The sequence below is a fragment of the Alligator mississippiensis genome, chromosome 1 (genome assembly GCF_030867095.1).
Source record: "Alligator mississippiensis isolate rAllMis1 chromosome 1, rAllMis1, whole genome shotgun sequence".
Lineage (NCBI taxonomy): Eukaryota > Metazoa > Chordata > Crocodylia > Alligatoridae > Alligator > Alligator mississippiensis.
In genome coordinates this window covers 483,411,268-483,429,575 of record NC_081824.1, presented here as the reverse complement: position 1 = coordinate 483,429,575, position 18,308 = coordinate 483,411,268, and the positions used below count along the sequence as shown (strand labels likewise).

General features: G+C 70.2%; 2 protein-coding genes across 8 annotated transcripts; both read left to right on the top strand.

The window, feature by feature from the left end:
* The first annotated feature begins 430 nt into the window (after positions 1-430).
* On the top strand, positions 431-3,819 carry LOC109285655 (FH2 domain-containing protein 1). The gene is made up of 10 exons (XM_059723700.1): positions 431-792; positions 881-942; positions 1,027-1,129; positions 1,209-1,294; positions 1,498-1,598; positions 1,678-1,748; positions 2,021-2,128; positions 2,236-2,306; positions 2,421-2,700; positions 3,016-3,819. Exons 1-10 carry the CDS (start codon positions 505-507, stop codon positions 3,658-3,660), a joined length of 1,815 nt encoding a protein of 604 aa, XP_059579683.1. The 5' UTR covers positions 431-504; the 3' UTR covers positions 3,661-3,819.
* A 2,513-nt stretch (positions 3,820-6,332) lies between these two features.
* TRIM3 (tripartite motif containing 3) lies at positions 6,333-17,700 on the top strand. Of its 7 annotated transcripts, none has more exons than XM_059723684.1 (13): positions 6,334-6,501; positions 6,930-7,092; positions 11,164-11,262; positions 12,565-12,747; positions 12,826-12,977; positions 13,064-13,244; positions 13,339-14,062; positions 14,732-14,835; positions 14,915-15,082; positions 15,237-15,405; positions 15,915-15,985; positions 16,246-16,386; positions 16,631-17,700. In XM_059723684.1, the coding sequence occupies exons 4-13, from the start codon at positions 12,628-12,630 to the stop codon at positions 16,781-16,783; spliced, it is 1,983 nt and encodes a 660-aa protein (XP_059579667.1). In that variant the 5' UTR covers positions 6,334-6,501; positions 6,930-7,092; positions 11,164-11,262; positions 12,565-12,627; the 3' UTR covers positions 16,784-17,700. The 7 variants fall into 7 exon arrangements, with proteins under 7 accessions (XP_059579644.1, XP_059579667.1, XP_059579649.1 ...); XM_059723666.1 differs by having other exon boundaries at positions 12,504-12,747; XM_059723661.1 differs by lacking the exon at positions 11,164-11,262 and having other exon boundaries at positions 6,333-6,501; positions 12,504-12,747.
* Positions 17,701-18,308: the final 608 nt, after the last annotated feature.

Below are 18,308 nucleotides of genomic sequence, written 5' to 3'. Positions count from 1 at the left end.
CAGCCTTGGCTGCCCTGCCACAGGGAACAGCATGGGGGCAGCTCTGGTGCTGCAGACACCACAGCCACCCCTGGAGCCGCATCGCTCCCCGGACGGGGCTGGGGTCTCCTGACGGGGAGGGGACCTCTGCTCCACGCCGGGGTGCTTGCAGTGCAACCTGGGGCAGGATCAGGCCTATCCAGGCTTTCCCAGGCCTCGGGGCCAGGCCCGCACACCCCCCGGGCTTGCAGGGGAGGCCGCGGGGTGCCGACTGCTTGTAGGACTGGGGTGCTGCACCTGCCGGGGTCCCCCCTCCCGCAACCACCCCCTGCCCTGCGCCCATTCGTGCCCCTGGGTGCGGGGAGGGGCCCGCCCGCTGCTCTAACCGCTGGAGCCCGCTGCCCGCGCAGCTGGACGGCCCCGGCAGGTGCGCGCGGTTCCCGCCCCCGCCCCCGCGCGGGGCTTCTCCGGCCGCGCGCTGCACGCGGGGTGCCCCCGCAGGGCTGGGTGCTGCTGCTCGTGCCCATGGCGCCCCCGCCGCCCCGGGCCCCGGTGCCACCCCCGCCCGCCCCGCCGCCGCTGCCCCCCGGCAGCCCCGCGCCCGCCCCGTCGCGGGCCCGGCTGCGGCTGCGGCAGCTGCACTGGGCGGCGCTGGGCGAGGCGCAGGTGCGGGGGCGCCGCACGGTGTGGGGGGCCGGGGCCGACCCCGACCCCATCCCCGTCCCGCTGGACCGGCGGCACCTGGAGGAGCTGTTCGCGGAGCCGCCGGCCGCCCCCCGCGGCCTGTCCCCCCTCGGCCGCCCCCCCGGACAGGTGAGCGCGGGGCCGGGCTGGGCCGAGTTGAGCCGGGCCGGCCGGGGTGCCGCGAGCGGTGGCTGCAGTGCCCCGTCTGCGTTCCCAGGTCTCGCTGCTGGATGCCAAGAAGATCCTGAACCTGGGCATATTCCTGAAGCAGCTCAAGAGGCGAGTGGGTCCGGCCGGGCTGGGGGGGTCCCGGGGCAGGGGGGCTCCCGGCTGACCCCACACCCCTGTGCCCCACAACACCAGGCCGCTGCGGCAGATCGTGGCTGACCTGCGGGACGGGGCGGGCGCACTGTATGGCGCCGAAAAGTTGCTGGAGCTCCGCAAGATGCTGCCAGACGCTGAGGAGGTGATGGGGCCGCAGGGGCACGAGGGGAGGGGGTCCGGTCCCCAGTTCCCCGCCGGGCTAACCCCCGCTGTGCCCACAGGCCCGGAAGCTGGCGGCCTTCTGCGGCAGCCGTGGACAGCTCTCGGAGCCCGAGCTCTTCATGCTGCTGCTCACCGAGGTGCCCGGGTGAGCCGGCCTGGGGCAGGGCCTGGGGGTAGCACTGGGGTCGGGGAGTGTGGGCTGGGGGTGTTCCCATAGGGGCGTGGGGCAAGGGCCAGGGGTAGCACAAGGCACTGGGGGTGGGGGGGCAGGCACGGGAGTCCAGTGAAAACTGCTGCAGAAGCAGGACCTGCCTAGCCCCCCGACCTGTGCTCACCTGCCCTGCCCAGCTACGCGCAACGCCTGGAGCTGCTGGTGCTGCGAGAGGAGTTCTTCCCTCGGCTCAACGCGCTCGGGTCCTCCATCCAGGTGCAGACCGCCGCCACCACCGGTGCGTGGGGCAGGGCTGGGGCGCGGGGGTCAGGGCTCCGGCACCTGGCAGGCCCTTCACCCCGGTCCCCTCTCTGCAGAGCTGCTGGAGTGCAAGGAGCTACACATCATCCTGCACCTCATCCTGAGAGCCGGCAACCACCTGAACACCGTGAGCTAGGGGGGCAGGGGCAGGGAGCCAGGACGCCTGGGGTCTCTCTTGTGCCCTGGGAGGGGAGAGGGGTCTGCTGGGGTAGGGGAGGAGTGGGAGCCTGTATGCCTAGCTTTTGGCTCTGCTGGGCTAGGGATGGGGGCTGGGAGCCAGGACACTTGGTTTCTCTCTGGACTCGGAGAGGGGCCTGCTGGGGCAGGGCTGGGAGCTAGGAGCCTGAGGAGAGATCTACCGGCACTGGTACAGGCTACCCAAGGTGTCTCTGCTGCCAGGGTGGTTATGCAGGCCAGGCTGCTGGCTTCCGCATGGCCTCGCTGCTGCGGCTGATGGACACCAAGGCCAACAGGCCGGGCATGGACCTCCTGCACTTCGTGGCCATGGTGAGTGGGTAGAGGTAGGGGCAGGGACCCCTGGGCATAATCCCTGACTGGTCCTGGGGTCTCCCAGACCTGGCCCCGCACCTGCCAGCCCCCGCATGTCCCCACAGGAGGCTGAGAGGATGGAGCGAGGTCTGCTGGACTTCCCAAGCAAGTTGCAGCACGTGGGACCGGCCTCGCGGTGAGCACGGCAGAGCCCTCCTTGTGCACCGGGGGGACCTGGGAAAGGAGGGACCCTGGGCCATAGGAGGCAGGAGGTGTCCGCCTGCCCCTGACTCCCCGCTCTGCCCAGCAGGATCGTGGAGCAAGATGTGGCGCAGGAGCTGCAGGGCCTGGCGGCGCGGCTGGAGGGGGCGCAGGCTGGCCTGGAGGCACTGGGGCTGCGGGCGCAGCTGGGCCCCTTCGTGCGTGTGGCGGAGGTGGCACTGGGTGAGGTGCAGGCCGCCCTGGCCCACCTGCGGCTGGCGACCGCCGCGCTGCTGGACTTCTACTGCGAGGACCCGGAGTGCAGCAGCCTGCAGGAGCTGTGCGCTGTGATGCACACCTTCGCCGTGCGCTTCCTCGCTGCCGTGCAGGTAGGGCCCCGCGGCACTGTCGAGCACGTGGACTTGAGGGCTAGCTCTCAGGGGGTGTGGGGGGGAGCCTGGAGGCCTGGGTCTCATCCTATTCTGGGAGGCTGGGCAGGTGCTGGGACTTTCCCAGCTCTGAGAGGAGGGAGAGTCTGGTGGTTTAAGTAGAGAGCTAGGAGCCTGGATCCCTTCCCATCTCTGGGGGTGCAGAAAGCAGAGATGCAGCGGGGCCAGGAGGTCCCCTGGGTTTTTCCGCAGCCCTGGGAGGGCAGTGGGGGCCATGGTGGGAGCAGGTGGAGCTGACGCCCCCTGTCTCCGCAGGAGAACGAGGCACGGGCACAGGCGGAGCAGCGCCGAGCGCGGCTGGAGCGGGAACGACAGCAGAAGCGCCGTTCCATCGCCACCTGCTCGGCCCGCGATGCCAACCTGCCCCAGCCCGACCTGGACCTGCTGCTGTGGCGCCCGCCCCGGCCCCGTCGCCCAGCCCGCAGCCCCCGTGGCCCCGGCGTCCGCCTCTGCCTCCCACCCGATCTCCAGGCCAGCCCCGGGTGCCCTGCCACGCTGCTGGGTCCCAGGGCCAGCGCTGGGGACTGTGCCATGCTCCCCCGCCTGTCCCGGCGCCACACGGTGCCCACCCTGCCCACCCTGCCCGAGCCCCAGGACCCTGTGGAGCCAGTGCCCACCTCCCCGCCCCCACCTGCCCCGGAGCACATGGGGGGTATCTTTGGGCAGGGTCTCAAGGCCTGGCTTCCAGAGCAGCCCCCAGCTCCAGCCCCAGCAGCACCCCTGGCTAGGGCCCGCTCGCCCTCGTCCTCCTTCCGCTTCTCCAGTCTCTTCCACAAGAAGGGGGGGCAGGACCAGCCCGTCTCCCCCGGGGCCCAGCCCCAGCCCCGTGACCTCTCTACCTTGGTTGGCTTCTTTCGCTGCCTCAGCACGGTGGGGGAGAGGTGGCGTTGGGCCCCGTAGACCTGAGGGCGTCAGCCCCATACAGCCCTACCCCGCAGGGTGCCTGTGGCCCCTGTCCTGCAGGCCCTGGCCAGCCTGGGGATGGCGGTGTGCCCGCGGGCCCTCCCTGCGGCTGCTCTCGAGATGTTTTTATTGTTTGCTAATAAAAAGTGAGAACTGTTCCCTGCCTGGGCGCCTGCTGCTTCCGGGGTGGGGGGTGCGCGGCAGAGGCTGTCCTGGGTTGTGGGGGAGCCCCAGCCAAGCTGTCTGGTGTTTCTGGCCTCTGGGCTTTGCTGGGGTGGGGAAGGGATCCTGCCCCAACCCTCTTGCAGGGTCAGGGGCTTTTTCCCCACCAACCCTGGGTGCTGGCCACAGCCCCCTCAAGGCCAGGCCCAGATGGAGGGGCCTGGGGGGCATGAAGGGATTTCCCCAGGGTTAGTTCAGTGGGGTTCCTGGGGCTGCAGCAGAGGCATAGCCCTTTCCTCTCCTTCCGTGATGGCCTGGGCAAGGGCTGTTTGCACCCTGTTTTTTGGAACGGGCAGGGTGGGGGCTTGGGTAGGGCTGGCCCAGCTGTGACCCCACGACCCTGGGTGTGGGGCAGCTCCTCAGCACCCAGGATCCCTGCCCTTGCAGCTGCATCTGCATCCTGCCCTGCCCCACGGTGCCTGGTGCGGGTGCAGGCGATGGCCCCTGTCTCCTTGTGGACCAGTGCACGGAGGGCATCTGGGTCTGGTCCCTGAGCCCTGGCCCAGGCACATGGGCAGCGCTTGGCTCAGAGAGACACAGGCCTGTGCGCCCCCAGTTCTGGGGTCCAGCCCCCCAGCAGCCCCTGCTCCCCTGCAGTGTTGGGGGTGGGGCAGGGGGGGATGGGCCCTGGGACCCTGCTTGTCCAGCCCCGAGCACGCTGGGCCTGGCTCAGCCCCAATCCGTGCCCTCAGTGCCCGGTGGGCCAAGCTGGGTGCAGGCTGTTGGGACTGGCAGGGTGGGGGGCTGCGAAGGGAGTCGGGGTAGGAGCAGCGGCAGGCCCTGGCTCGCTGCACAGTGCTGCGACTCCCAGCGCCCGGGGCCAGACGCCATGCTCGGCTCCGCTCGGCTGCACCACGGCTCACACAGGAGCTGCCGTGGCTGCAAGGGCGCCCCGGGAGCGCGGGTGAGCAGCCACGGGGCAGCCCCAGGACGGGGATGGGGGTGCGTGGGCTGTGCCTGGGTTCTGGTTCGGGGCCTGCAGAGGGTGGACAGGATCTGCTCCAGCACGAGCGGGTCCCAGCCCTTCTCCCCATGCTAGCCAGGACCTGGTGTGGGGGGAGTTTGGTGTGATCTGCCCTGCACCATGTCCCGGGGGGGGGGGGGGGTCAAGCCCGTGCCCAAGGGGAGACCCAGGGCTCCTGTGCCCTGCACCCTGGCTGTTTGACAGGCAGCCCTGCCTATACCCGCTCCTGCTCCCTGCTGCTGCCTGGGCCAGATGCCACCTGCTCCACGGGGCCTTGCCCAGCTTGGGGACGCAGGGGGCTGCCCTCTGCCCCCGGGCAACCCCTGCCTGCACATGGGGCCTGCTGCCCTGCTCTGGACACAGCCAGCTGTGGGGGGCTAGCGAGCACTGGTACAAGTGGGCTGATGGGGGTGCAGGGCTGATCCTCGCGGCAGGGGAGACCGCGCCGTATCCTGCCGGGCTGGTCCTGCGGGTGGGAGCTCAGCCACGGGCATGCGCTGGGGCACTACCCCGCTACCCCCCACCTCTGCACTGGAGCAGTGCAGGGAGGCGCGGACACAGCTGCTTGTAGCAGAGTGGGTAGCAGCTGTGCCAGGGGATGCTGAGATCAGCCTGTGCCCCCCGCCCCCAATTCCCACCCTGCTGCTGCCTTCCATTGGTCTGTCCATCTGTCCATCCGTCCTTCCAGCAGCCTCTCCTGCTAGGCCGCATTGATGACCCCCCGCTCCCCCTCGCAGGTCTCAGTCCCCGGGAGCCACCCATGCCCGTGGGGTAAGGGCAGCTCCAGGCCAGGCCCCACGGGGGCTGGGGGCATGGTGTGGATGCGGGGGTCCCTGCTGTGGGTGGGGGGCCGAGGAGCTCTGGGGGCCACGTGGCTGCTGGGTCTTAGGGACAGGGGCTGGGCTGTGCCCGCCCCGCAGGGTCCTGGCAGGAAGGTCTTGCCCCCAGGCGGCACTGGGGACAGAAAGGGATTTCCTCGCTGCTCAGACTGGTTTGCACTGGGAAGGTTTCGTCTTCCTCTCCCTGCGGCAGCGGGATGCTGGGGGCCTTGGTGCCCCGGGGGGGATGCCTGCGGCTGGGGCAGGAGGGCTGGGTCCCGGCTGGACGCGAGGCGTGGAGGGGAGGACCCCGGTTCGGGGCCAGGCCGCGCCGCACCGCATCGCCTCCCAGCTGCGGCCGGGCCGGGCCGGGCCGGGCCGCTCCCCTCCCTGCGCAAACACACCTTCAGGGTGCGGGCGGGCGGCCGTGCCAGGTGCGGCCTCCCCCCGCCAGGTGCCGCGAGGGGGGGGCACAGCTGGAGGCACGTCCCTTGGGGGGCTGTTCCCATGGTAACCTCCCCCCGCCCCCCCGCACTGCGGGCTCGGGCTGCTGCGCGCACGGGGCGTCCCGCGCCGGACGGAGCGCGCCGTGGGGGGGCGTGCGGGGGCGGGGCCACGGCATCCCCTCCCCCCGCACGGCGCCCGCCCCCCCCACCCCCTCCCCCTCCCCCTGCCGCCGGCAGACGCGGGGATGCGGTGAGCGGGGGCCCCGCCCTGCTGCAGTCCGCGCCGCCGGGGCCGGCAGCCTGGGCCGGGGATGCGGGATCGGAGCCGGGCAGCGCCCGCACCGCCCCGCCGCCCCGCACCCCGCGGGGGTCCCTGAGCCGGGCCGGGGTGAGTGCGGGGCGGGGCGGGGCGGGGCGCGGGGTGCAGCGTGCGGGGCGCGCTGAAGGTGACAGCGGCGGGGCGGGGCGGGGCGGGGCGGGCCGGGAACGACCCCACTGCGGCACGGCCCGCGGGGGGGGGCAGGGTCCGCGCCGCCTTTGTGCGGGGGGGCACGGGCACGTGCGGGCCCCGCAGGGGGCGGGGCGGGGCGGGGCTGGGGGGCAGTGCACCCCCCCGCACCCCCCCTCCAGCGCTCGGGGCGGGGCCTCTCGCGGTTCCGGGTGACGTCGGCGGCGGCTCGCGCGCAGGCGTGCGGGCGGTGGTGCGGGGCGGGGCGGGGCGGCGGCGGCAAAGCGCCCCCTGCGGGCGGGGCCCCGAGCCGTGCGGGCCGGAGCGGTGCGGGGAGGCCGCGCCCGTGACGCCCCGCGCCCCCGCAGGCGAGTCCCGCACCCGCACCCCCGCCGCCGCCATGGCCAAGCGCGAGGCCAGCGCCAGCCCCGTGGTGCGGCAGATCGACCGGCAGTTCCTGGTCTGCAGCATCTGCCTGGACCGCTACCGCAGCCCCAAGGTGCTGCCCTGCCTCCACACCTTCTGCGAGAGGTGAGCCCGCCACCACCCCACCGCCCCATAACCCCACTGCTGCCCTGCCCATGCACCTTCTGCGAGAGGTGAGCCCGCCACCACCCCCGCCCCATAGCCCCGACCCCACCGCCCCATAACCCCACCGCTGCCCTGCCTGCACACCCTCTGCGAGAGGTGAGCCCATCCCGGCCCCCACCCCACCGACCCCATGACCCCAACGCTGCCCTGCCTGCACACCTGCGAGAGGTGAGCCCACCACCCCCCCCGCCCCGACCCCACCACCCCATAACCCCAACGCTGCCCTGCCTGCATACCTTCTGCCAGAGGTGAGCCCATCCCGGCCCCCACCCCACCGCCCCCATGACCCCAACGCTGCCCTGCCTGCACATCTGCGAGACGTGAGCCCGCCACGGCCCCCGCCCCACCCCACCGCCCCATAACCCCAACGCTGCCCTGCCTGCACACCTGCGAGAGGTGAGCCCGCCACCACCCCCGCCCCGACCCCACCACCCCATAACCCCAACGCTGCCCTGCCTGCATACCTTCTGCCAGAGGTGAGCCCATCCCGGCCCCCACCCCACCGCCCCCATGACCCTAACGCTGCCCTGCCTGCACACCTGCAAGAGGTGAGCCCGCCACGACCCCCACCCTGACACCCGCCACAACCCCAACGCTGCCCTGCCCGCGCACCTTCTGCGAGAGGTGAGCCCGCCACCACCCCACCACCCCATAACCCCAACGCTGCCCTGCCTGCATACCTTCTGCCAGAGGTGAGCCCATCCCGGCCCCCACCCCACCGCCCCCATGACCCTAACGCTGCCCTGCCTGCACACCTGCAAGAGGTGAGCCCGCCACGACCCCCACCCTGACACCCGCCACAACCCCAACGCTGCCCTGCCCGCGCACCTTCTGCGAGAGGTGAGCCCGCCACCACCCCATAACCCCAACGCTGCCCTGCCTGCATACCTTCTGCCAGAGGTGAGCCCATCCCGACCCCCACCCCACCGCCCCCATGACCCCAACGCTGCCCTGCCTGCACATCTGCGAGAGGTGAGCCCGCCACGGCCCCCGCCCCACCCCACCGCCCCATAACCCCAACACTGCTCTGCCTGCACACCTGCAAGAGGTGAGCCCGCCATGACCCCCACCCTGACACCCGCCACAACCCCAACTCTGCCCTGCCCGCGCACCTTCTGCAAGAGGTGAGCCCGCCATGACCCCCACCCTGACACCCGCCACAACCCCAACGCTGCCCTGCCCATGCACCTTCTGCGAGAGGTGAGCCCGCCACGACCCCCGCCCCAATCCCACTGCCCCATAACCCCAACGCTGCCCTGCCCATGCACCTTCTGCGAGAGGTGAGCCCGCCACGACCTCCGCCCCGACCCCACCACCCCCATAACCCCAACGCTGCCCTGCCCATGCACCTTCTGCGAGAGGTGAGCCCGCCACCCCTATAACCCCAACGCTGCCCTGCCTGCACACCTTGTGTGGGAGGTGAGCCCACCATGACCCCCGCCCCGACCCCACCACCCCGTAACCCCAACGCGCTGCCCTGCCTGCACACCTTGTGCAAGAGGTGATCCCGCCATGACCCCCGCCCTGACCCCTCCGCCCCCATAACCCCAACGCTGCCCTGCCTGCGTACCTTCTGCGAGAGGTGAGCCCGCCCCGACCCTGATCCCGACCCCACTGCCCCCATAACCCCAACGTGCTGCCCTGCCTGCACACCTTTTCCAAGAGGTGAGCCCGCCCCGTCCCCAACCCCACCGCCCCCATAACCCCAACGCGCTGCCCTGCCTGCACACCTTATGCGAGAGGTGAACCTGCCCCGACCCCAACCCCACCGCCCCCATGACCCCAACGCGCTGCTTTGTCTGCACACCTTGTGCGAGAGGTGAGCCCGCCTCGACCCCCCCCCCCCCCAGAACCCCAACGCGCTGCCCTGCCTGCACACCTTGTGCGAGAGGTGAGCCCAGCCCGACCCCAACCACCCCCATAACCCCAACGCACTGCTTTGTCTGCACACCTTCTGCGAGGGGTGAGCCCGCCCCGTCCCCGACCCCACCGCCCCCCTAACCCCAATGCACTGCCCTGCCTGCACACATTCTGCAAACGGTGAGCCTGCCCCGACCCCCACCCTGACCCCTCCGCCCCCATAACCCCAACGCTGCCCTGCCTGCGTACCTTCTGCGAGAGGTGAGCCCGCCCCGACCCTGATCCCGACCCCACTGCCCCCATAACCCCAACGCGCTGCCCTGCCTGCACACCTTATGCGAGAGGTGAACCTGCCCTGACCCCGACCCCACCGCCCCCATGACCCCAACGCGCTGCTTTGTCTGCACACCTTGTGCGAGAGGTGAGCCCGCCCCGACCCCCCCCCCCCCCCATAACCCCAACACGCTGCCCTGCCCATGCACCTTCTGTGAGAGGTGAGCCCACCCCGACTCCAACCCCACTGGCCCCCTAACCCCAACGCACTGACCTGCCTGCACACCTTGTGTGAGAGGTGAGCCCGCCCCGACCCCGACCCCGCTGCCCCTGTAACCCTAAGGCGCTGCCCTGCCTGCGCATCTTCTGCAAGAGGTGAGCCTGCCCCCACCCCGACCCCTCCGCCCCCATAACCCCAACGCTGCTCTGCCTGCACACCTTCTGCGAAAGGTGGGCCAGCCCCAACCCGACTGCCCCCATGACCCCAATGCACTGCCCTGCCTGCACACCTGCAAGAGGTGAGCCTGCCCCAACTCCGACCCCACCGCCCCCATAACCCCAACGCACTGCCCTGCCTGCACACCTTCTGCAAGAGGTGAGCCTGCCCTGACCCCGATCCCGACCCCACCACCCCCATAACCCCAACGCTGCCCTGCCTGCACACCTGCGAGAGGTGAGCCCGACCCGACCCTGACCCCGACCCCACTGCCCCCATAACCCCAAGGTACTGCCCTGCCTGCACAGCTTCTGTGAGAGGTGAGCCCGCCCCGACCCCCCCCCCCACCATAACCCCAATGCGCTGCCCTGCCTGCACACCTTTTGCGAGAGGTGAGCCCGCCCCGACCCGATCGCCTCCATGACCCCAATGCGCTGCACTTCCTGCACACCTTCTGCGAGAGGTGAGCCCGACCCGATCCCGACCCCACTGCCCCCATAACCCCAAGGCGCTGTCCTATCTGCACACCTTTTGCGAGAGATGAGCCCGCCCCGACCTGATCGCCTCCATGACCCCAATGCGCTGCCCTTCCTGCACACCTGCAAGAGGTGAGGCCGACCCGACCCCGACCCCACTGCCCCCATAACCCCAAGGCGCTGTCCTACCTGCACACCTTTTGCGAGAGGTGAGCCCGCCCCGACCCGATCGCCTCCATGACCCCAATGCGCTGCCCTTCCTGCACACCTGCGAGAGGTGAGCCCGCCCCGACCCGATCGCCTCCATGACCCCAATGCGCTGCCCTTCCTGCACACCTGCAAGAGGTGAGCCCGACCCGACCCCGACCCCACTGCCCCCATAACCCCAAGGCGCTGTCCTACCTGCACACCTTTTGCGAGAGATGAGCCCGCCCTGACCCGACCGCCTCCATGACCCCAATGCACTGCCCTTCCTGCACACCTTCTGTGAGAGGTGAGCCCTCCCTGATCCCGACTGCCCCCATGACCCCAATGCGCTGCCCTGCCTGCACACCTGCGAGAGGTGAGCCCGCCCTGACCCTGACTGCCCCCATAGCCCCACGGTGCTGCCCTGCCTGCACACCTTCTGCGAGAGGTGAGCCCGGGCCCGACCCCAACTCTGACCACCCCCATAACCCCAAGGCGCTGCCCTGCCTGCACACCTTCTGTGGGAGGTGAGCCTGCCCGGATCCTGACCGCTCCTATAACCCCAAGGCGCTGCCCTGCCTGCACACCTTCTGCGAGAGGTGAGCGCGACCTTGACCCTGACCCCAACCCCAATGGTGCTGCCTTGCCTGCACACCTGTGAGAGGTGAGCCTGACCCCCAATCTCTGGCTCCCACTGGTACTGCCACCCTAAGGTGTTGCCCTGCCTGCATCACTTCTGTAAGAGGTGAGCCTAGCCCTGACTGGCACCATAACCCCAAGGTGCTGCCCTGCTTGCACACCTGTGAGAAGCGAACCTCGCCCCTGACCCCAACGTACCACAGCGCCAAGGTGCTGCTTCGATCTGCACACCTGCAAGAGGTGAGCCTGACCCCTGCCCTTGACCACTACCATAGATAGCCTCATAGTGCTGCTCTACGTTCACACCTGCCAGAAGTGAGCGTGATCCTTGACCCCTAACGCCAACTGGTACTGCAGCCCCAAGGTGCTGCCCTGCCTGCACATTTTCTGCAAGCAGTGAGCCTGACCCCTGAGCCCCCAACCCCGACCAGTGTCGCTGCCCCAGGGTGCTGCCCTGCCCACACACCTGAGAGGTGAGCCTGACCCCTGACCTCTGACTCTGACTGGTACCGCCACCCCAAAGTGCCGCCTTGCCTGCATCATTTCTGCAAGAGGTGAGCTTGACCCCTGATCTTTGACCCCAACTGGTACCACAACCCCAGGGTGCTGCCCTGCCTGCACACCTGTGAGAAGTGAGCCCGATCCCTGACCCTAACATACTGCAGCCCCAAGGTGTTCCCCTGTCTGCACACCTGTGAGAGGTGAGCCCTGCTGGTCCCAACTGCTACCATAGCCCCACGGTGCTGCTCCACCTGCCCACCTGCGAGTGGTGAGCCTGACATTTGACCCCCGACCCCGACTGGCCCTGCAGCCCTGAGGTGCTGCCTTGCCTGCACACCTGTGAGAGGTGACCCCGAGCCATGCCCTGTCCCCTGGGGGGGTGAGTGCTGCTCTGCAGGGCCCTGGGGGCCTGGGGCGAGAGGCCAGAGCAGAGCGGCAGCCACGAGCCCACAGTGCCGCTCCGGGGCAGGGCCCCACTGCGCTGCTCTGTGCACCCCAGAGTCTCTGCTGCCCCACAATACTGGGGGGCTGTGTCCTGGGGGGTGCCAGGCACCCTGGGAGGAGCCGTGGTCCATCCTCCCGCTCTCCGGCTAGTGCTGGCGGGGCTGGGTGGGCACTGTGGCTGCGGCGTCCTCGCGCCCCATGCACACCCCTGGGGCTGCGGTCAGGGGTCGAGGGTGGCTCCGGCTGGGCAGGGTGGGGGCAGCCCCCCGGGCGCGCTGGTGACTGATGCTCACTCTGTCCTCTGTGCCTCGTCTCCCCGCAGCCACCCCGGCGCCGCTTCCCTGCACCCCTGTCTGTCAGCCCGCCCGTTCCCCCACCCCGGCACCCTGCAGCCTGGCATGCCCCTGGCTCCCCGTCTGTCTGTCTGCGTCTGTTGCTGCCGGCGTCTGTCTGTCCAGCTGATGGGCTCCCCCTCCCCACCCTGCCCCGCCGCGCCAGGCCTGATCCTCTCGTTGTGCCCGCTCTGCCCCCCCCAGGTGTCTCCAGAACTATATCCCGCCCCAGAGCCTGACCCTGTCGTGCCCCGTGTGCCGCCAGACCTCCATCCTGCCCGAGCGCGGCGTGGCCGCCCTGCAGAACAACTTCTTCATCACCAACCTCATGGAGGTGCTTCAGCGTGACCCCGATCCTGCCACCGCCCGCGATCCTGCCGCCGCCGTGCTTGGCTCCGTCAGCGCCGTCACCGGCCAGCCGCTCTCCTGCCCCAACCACGAGGGCAAGGTGGGTGTTGGGGCCACAGGGAGGCTAGGGGGGGTCCCGGTCCAGCTCTGACCGCCCATGGCCCGCTGTGCCCGGCAGGTGATGGAGTTCTACTGTGAGCCGTGCGAGACGGCCATGTGCCGCGAGTGCACGGAGGGCGAGCACCGCGAGCACCGCACCGTGCCCCTGCGCGACGTGGTGGAGCAGCACAAGGCCGCGCTGCAGCAGCAGCTCGACGCCATCAAGAGCAGGTGCCGCGGCCGTGAGGGGGCGGGGGGCAGTGCCCCGGCTTGGGGTGGGGCTGTGTGAGCTTGGCCCTGACCGGTGTGCCCCGCAGGCTGCCCCAGCTGACGGCGGCCATCGGGCTCGTGACGGAGATCAGCCAGCAGCTGGCCGAGCGCAAGAACGACGCCGTCTCGGAGATCTCCAGCACCTTTGAGGAGCTGGAGCGGGCGCTGCAGCAGCGCAAGGGCGTGCTGGTGCGTGACCTCGAGGCCATCTGCGGGGCCAAGCAGAAGGTGAGGCCCCCTCCCCTCCCCGTTTCCACCTGCCAGCTCCAGCGGAGCCCCCCTTGCCCCAGTTGACGTGGCCCCCGTGCCCCCCGCTCCGCAGGTGCTGCAGGCGCAGCTGGAGGCCCTGCGGCAGGGCCAGGAGAACATCGTGAGCAGCTGCACGTTCACGGAGCAGGCGCTGCACCACGGCACGGCCACGGAGGTGCTGCTGGTGAAGAAGCAGATGAGCGAGCGGCTGAGCGAGCTGGCCAGCCGTGAGTTCCCCGAGCACCCGCACGAGAACGCCCAGCTGGACTGCGTGGTGGAGACGGACGGCGTGCGCAAGTCCGTGCTCAACCTGGGCGCGCTCGTCACCACCAGCGCCGTGGCCCACCGCACGGCCGCCACGGGCGAGGGGCTGCGGCACGCCGTGGTGGGGCAGCCCGCCTCGCTGGCCATCACCACCAAGGACAAGGACGGCGAGCTGGTGCGCAGCGGCAGCGCCAGCCTGCGCTTCACCGTGACGGGGCCGGACGGCAGCACCGCCGAGAGCGAGGTGCTGGACAACAAGAACGGCACCTATGAGCTGCTCTACACGCCACGCCAGGAGGGCGACTTCCTGCTCTCCATCCTGCTCTACGGGCAGCCCATCCGTGGCAGCCCCTTCCGTGCCAGGGCTGTCAAGGCCTCCGACGTGCCGCCCTCGCCTGACGACGTCAAGCGCCGCGTCAAGTCTCCCAGCAGCGGGCACATCCGGCAGAAGGCCGTGCGCCGTCCCTCCAGCATGTACAGCAGCGGCAAGAAGAAGGAGAACCCTATTGAGGACGAGCTCATCTTCCGCGTGGGTGAGTTTGGCTGCGGGGCGCTGGGGCCATCTCGGTACCAGCCCCCCTGCCAGCCTGGGGCGTCTTTGCTCCCACACCAGGCCGTGGCCGGGAGCTCGGTTTGCTGCGCTGTGCAGCAGCCTGTGGCAGGGAGTACGCCCACGTGGCTGGGCTGGGGCAGGGATGGCTTGTATCCTGCAGCCTGGCCACATCCCCCAGTGCAACATCCACCCTGGGCCTGTAATGCCTGCCTTGGCAGTCCCATCTCTGCCACCGGCCCCGAGGGTCACAGCTTCCGGTGCGTCCGCAGCCCGGCCGCCAGCCCCTGTGTGCCTGGGGCAGGAGTATCTCTTTGGGGCTGTCCAGAGCTGCCTGGCAGGTGTGCTCCAGAGGCAGAGTGCTGGTGTCCGTCCGGCAGCCACAGCCTTGTGCATGGCAGCATTGGCCCCTGCAGATGGCATGGGGAGAGGATGTGGGGGTGCCGGGGGACTCGGCATGCAGGGGTAGGAGGCTGGGAAGAGCCCTGGGCGGGGGACACGTGTAGCTGGGAGAGCGCGGGGTGCCTGGATGCAGCTGACCAGGGGTGCGCGGGGTGCACAGGCCACGGGGGAGGCTGCCGGGGGCAGTGCTGGCTCCCGGAGAAGGGAGGCTGCCGGGCCTGGGGCCTCATGCCAGCTGTGTGCACTGCAGGGAGCCGCGGCCGGGAGAAGGGCGAGTTCACCAACCTGCAGGGCATCTCCACCTCCAGCAGCGGGCGCATCGTGGTGGCCGACAGCAACAACCAGTGTGTCCAGGTAGGAGCTTCAGCCCCCTCCCTTCCTCCCTCCCGCCCCATCCCGCCCCCACTGACAGCCCGGTCCTGCCCCGCCCCAGGTGTTCTCTAATGAGGGGCAGTTCCAGCTGCGGTTCGGGGTGCGGGGTCGCTCCCCGGGGCAGCTTCAGCGCCCGACTGGCGTCACCGTGGACACTAATGGCGACATCATCATTGCCGACTACGACAACCGCTGGATCAGCGTCTTCTCCCCCGAGGGCAAGTTCAAGGTGAGGCTCTAGCCCGGGGCAGGGTGCAGTGGCAGGGCTGGCGCCCCCATATGCCACATCGGGGCTGGACCCCCTGGTGCACCCGGCCCCCACCAGGGTTGGGGGTGCAGGGGCCATGTCTCGGGCTGGGCCTGACGTAGGCGTGGTTTTGCAGACCAAAATTGGGGCAGGGCGGCTGATGGGCCCCAAGGGCGTGGCTGTGGACCGCAATGGGCACATCATCGTGGTGGACAACAAGGCCTGCTGCGTCTTCACCTTCCAGCCCAACGGCAAGCTGGTCACCAAGTTCGGCAGCCGCGGTACGGCTGAGCGCCAGTTCGCAGGTACCTGCTGTGGGTCCGGTCCTCCCACACTGCCCCCCCCCACGCCAGTGGGGGCCACCGAGCTGCTCTGACGGCCGGAGCGCTGGCCCGCTGCCGGACGCCTGGGTCCTCTTCCAGTTCTGGGGGAGAGCAGGGGGTGCTGGGACGCCTGGGCTCCTAGTCGTGAGGTGGGAGTGGGGTCTAGGGAGTCATTGCCAGGGGGGTACCAGGACCCCGAACACCCCAGTTCCTCCACTCTGGAGGGGCAGCCGGTGTATTAAATCAGCTCCCGGAGGGGAGTGGGGCCTGGTGGGATGCAGCAGAAGCAGACTGGGAGCCCAGATGTCGGGGTTCCCTCCTGGCTCGAGGGTGGGGCTTGGTGAGTCCGGGGGTCCTGCTACCCCCACCCCCTCGGTCTTTACCAGAGCTGGGACTGCTGTGGTCGCTCCCTGTCCCTCTGCCCTTTACCCCTTCCTGCCCCCTGTCCGGGCGTCTGCCCTGAGCCTGGCTCAGAGCCCGTCTCCCCGCAGGGCCACACTTCGTTGCTGTGAACAACAAAAATGAGATCGTGGTGACCGACTTCCACAACCACTCGGTGAAGGTGAGTGGCAGCAGCGGGGCCACGCGCACCCCTCCCTGCCTGCCCCGCAGGGCCTGGGGGGGGGTCAGTGTCCCATCCTCTCCCTGCACAGGCAGCCCCGGGTCGGGGCTGGCGGGGCTGCCCCAGCGGTGGACCTTACTCTCCATGCTGAGCATCCCCTGCTCCAGCCTAGGCTGAGACCCACCCCCACTACCTCCATGCTGCCCCAGCCAGGCCTGGGACCCCCGAGGTGGGGGATGTGACACCCCTTTGCCCCCCAGGTCTTCAGTGCGGACGGCGAGTTCATGTTCAAGTTCGGGTCCCACGGTGAGGGCAACGGGCAGTTCAACGCCCCGACTGGCGTGGCCGTGGACGCCAACGGCAACATCATCGTGGCCGACTGGGGCAACAGCCGCATCCAGGTACAGCCCTGGCCCCTGGGGCCACCGGCTTCTAATCCCTGGCTCCTGCCCCCGAGCCCAAGGCTCCGGTCTGGGGGAGGGGACAGGCTTGCCAGGCTCGTGGGAGAGGGGAAGGGGTTGGTGGTGCTGCACTCTGGGTCCTCCTGGGGTTGCGAGCCTTGCTGGGAGGTGCTGGGGGTGACCTAGGGGGTGTGGCCCCATCCGTGGGGGAGAACAGGGCCTGCCGCAGCGCCATGTCCCGCAGGTCTTCGACAGCTCGGGCTCCTTCCTGTCCTACATCAACACGGCGGCCGACCCGCTGTATGGACCCCAGGGGCTGGCGCTGACCTCGGATGGACACGTGGTGGTGGCCGACTCCGGCAACCACTGTTTCAAGGCCTACCGCTACCTGCAGTAGCCGCCAGGCCGCGGGCGGCCATGTCCTCGCCCGCCGGGCCTGCCCGCGCCAGCCGCCTGCCCACGTGCCACAGACGCTGGAGGCCGCAGCACCCTGGGCCCCTGCCCCGGCACAGCTCGGGGTCGGCGCCCCCTCGGCCTTCTCCGTGCCAGTGCCAGCAGCCGGGGGCTGCCCCCGTCCTGCCCCTGCGTCGCCTGCCTTGGGTGCTGCTGGGGCCTGGGTCCAGGGGAGGTGCTAGTGGGGCTGGGGGCTGCTCCCCCTGCCGTGGCTCTGTCCCCCTCTCCCCAACCGCGCGGGTGTGATCTGCACTTTATTGCCAGTGCTGGGGCAGGGCCAGGTGCCGGGGGGACTCCTGCCCCTGTGCCCCCCAGTGAGGCCAAGGCTGTCCTGGGTTCATCCTGCCTGTGCAGGGACCTGCTGGAGCCGAGGAGGGGGGCGGGGCTGGGGCAAACCAGGGGGGGGGTCCTGGAGCTGCCCCCATCTCCTCTGTTGTGTAGGAGACGGTGCTTCCCTGGCCCTGGGGGGCGGTGCTGGGGGGTTGTGGGGTGTGAGCATGGAGCCTTGTGCACGGTGGGGGGGAATGGGTCTAGCCCCTGCCCCCTCATCCTGGGTTCAGCTGTGCCCCCCTCCCTTTCCTTCCCTTCCCTTCCTCTCCCTCCTTGCAACCCATGAATAGTGGTTTTGCACCCCCTCTTCCTGGCACCAGCTGCCCCCTCAGCAATAGCAGCAGTCCCCCACCCCCCGGGGCTGTGGAAACAGCAGGGGGTCCAGACCCCTGCCCCCCACCACAGGCTCCCCCTGCCCCCTCCCCCGCTTCGAGCCCCTGCCTGGGGCCAGCCAGTGCCCCCACCCGCCGGCCCCGCGGTGCCGCCATACGCTAACAAACTATATGTACAAAATAAAGTATTCTGAACAGAGCCACTGCCTCCTGCACCTGCGCCAGGGACGGGCACGGGGCCGCGCCGCTATGGGGGGTCATGGTCGGCACTGTGCGGGGTGTGGGTGCTGGGGCAGGGGGGCCTGGCCCCTTGCAGATGCAGTTGTGAACAAAGCTCCTGGTCTTGGCAGCCGAGCCCCGGCGGGGCTGGGAGGGGGTGGTGCATGGTGCCCAGCAGGGTGGGGGGGGCCCTTTCTGCAGGGCTGGGGCACCGCTGGCATGGGGAAGGGCCACGGAGGCTCGAGGTGGCGTGGAGGCAGGCGTGGTGGGCTGAGCACGAGGGGTCAGGGTCCATCTGGGAGGGGGGCGTTGCTGTCCTGTATCCCGGGCAGGGGCCGTGTCCTGTGTCTGTCTGGGTTTGGGGCCCTGCTGCCTCCTGCCAGCTCACACCGTCACGGGGACCCATCCCCTTGCCAGCAGCCGGCTCCCTCCACCCCCTGGTCACTACACTCTCCAGAGTCCAGCCGGTCTGGCCGCACAGCCATGGGGTCGGCACTCAGCAATGCCCCCCAGGCCCACGTGGAGGCGGTGCGTGGCCCAACCCTGTGGAGCTGGGCCAGGTGCAGCCCCATGGCCCCTCAGGCCAGG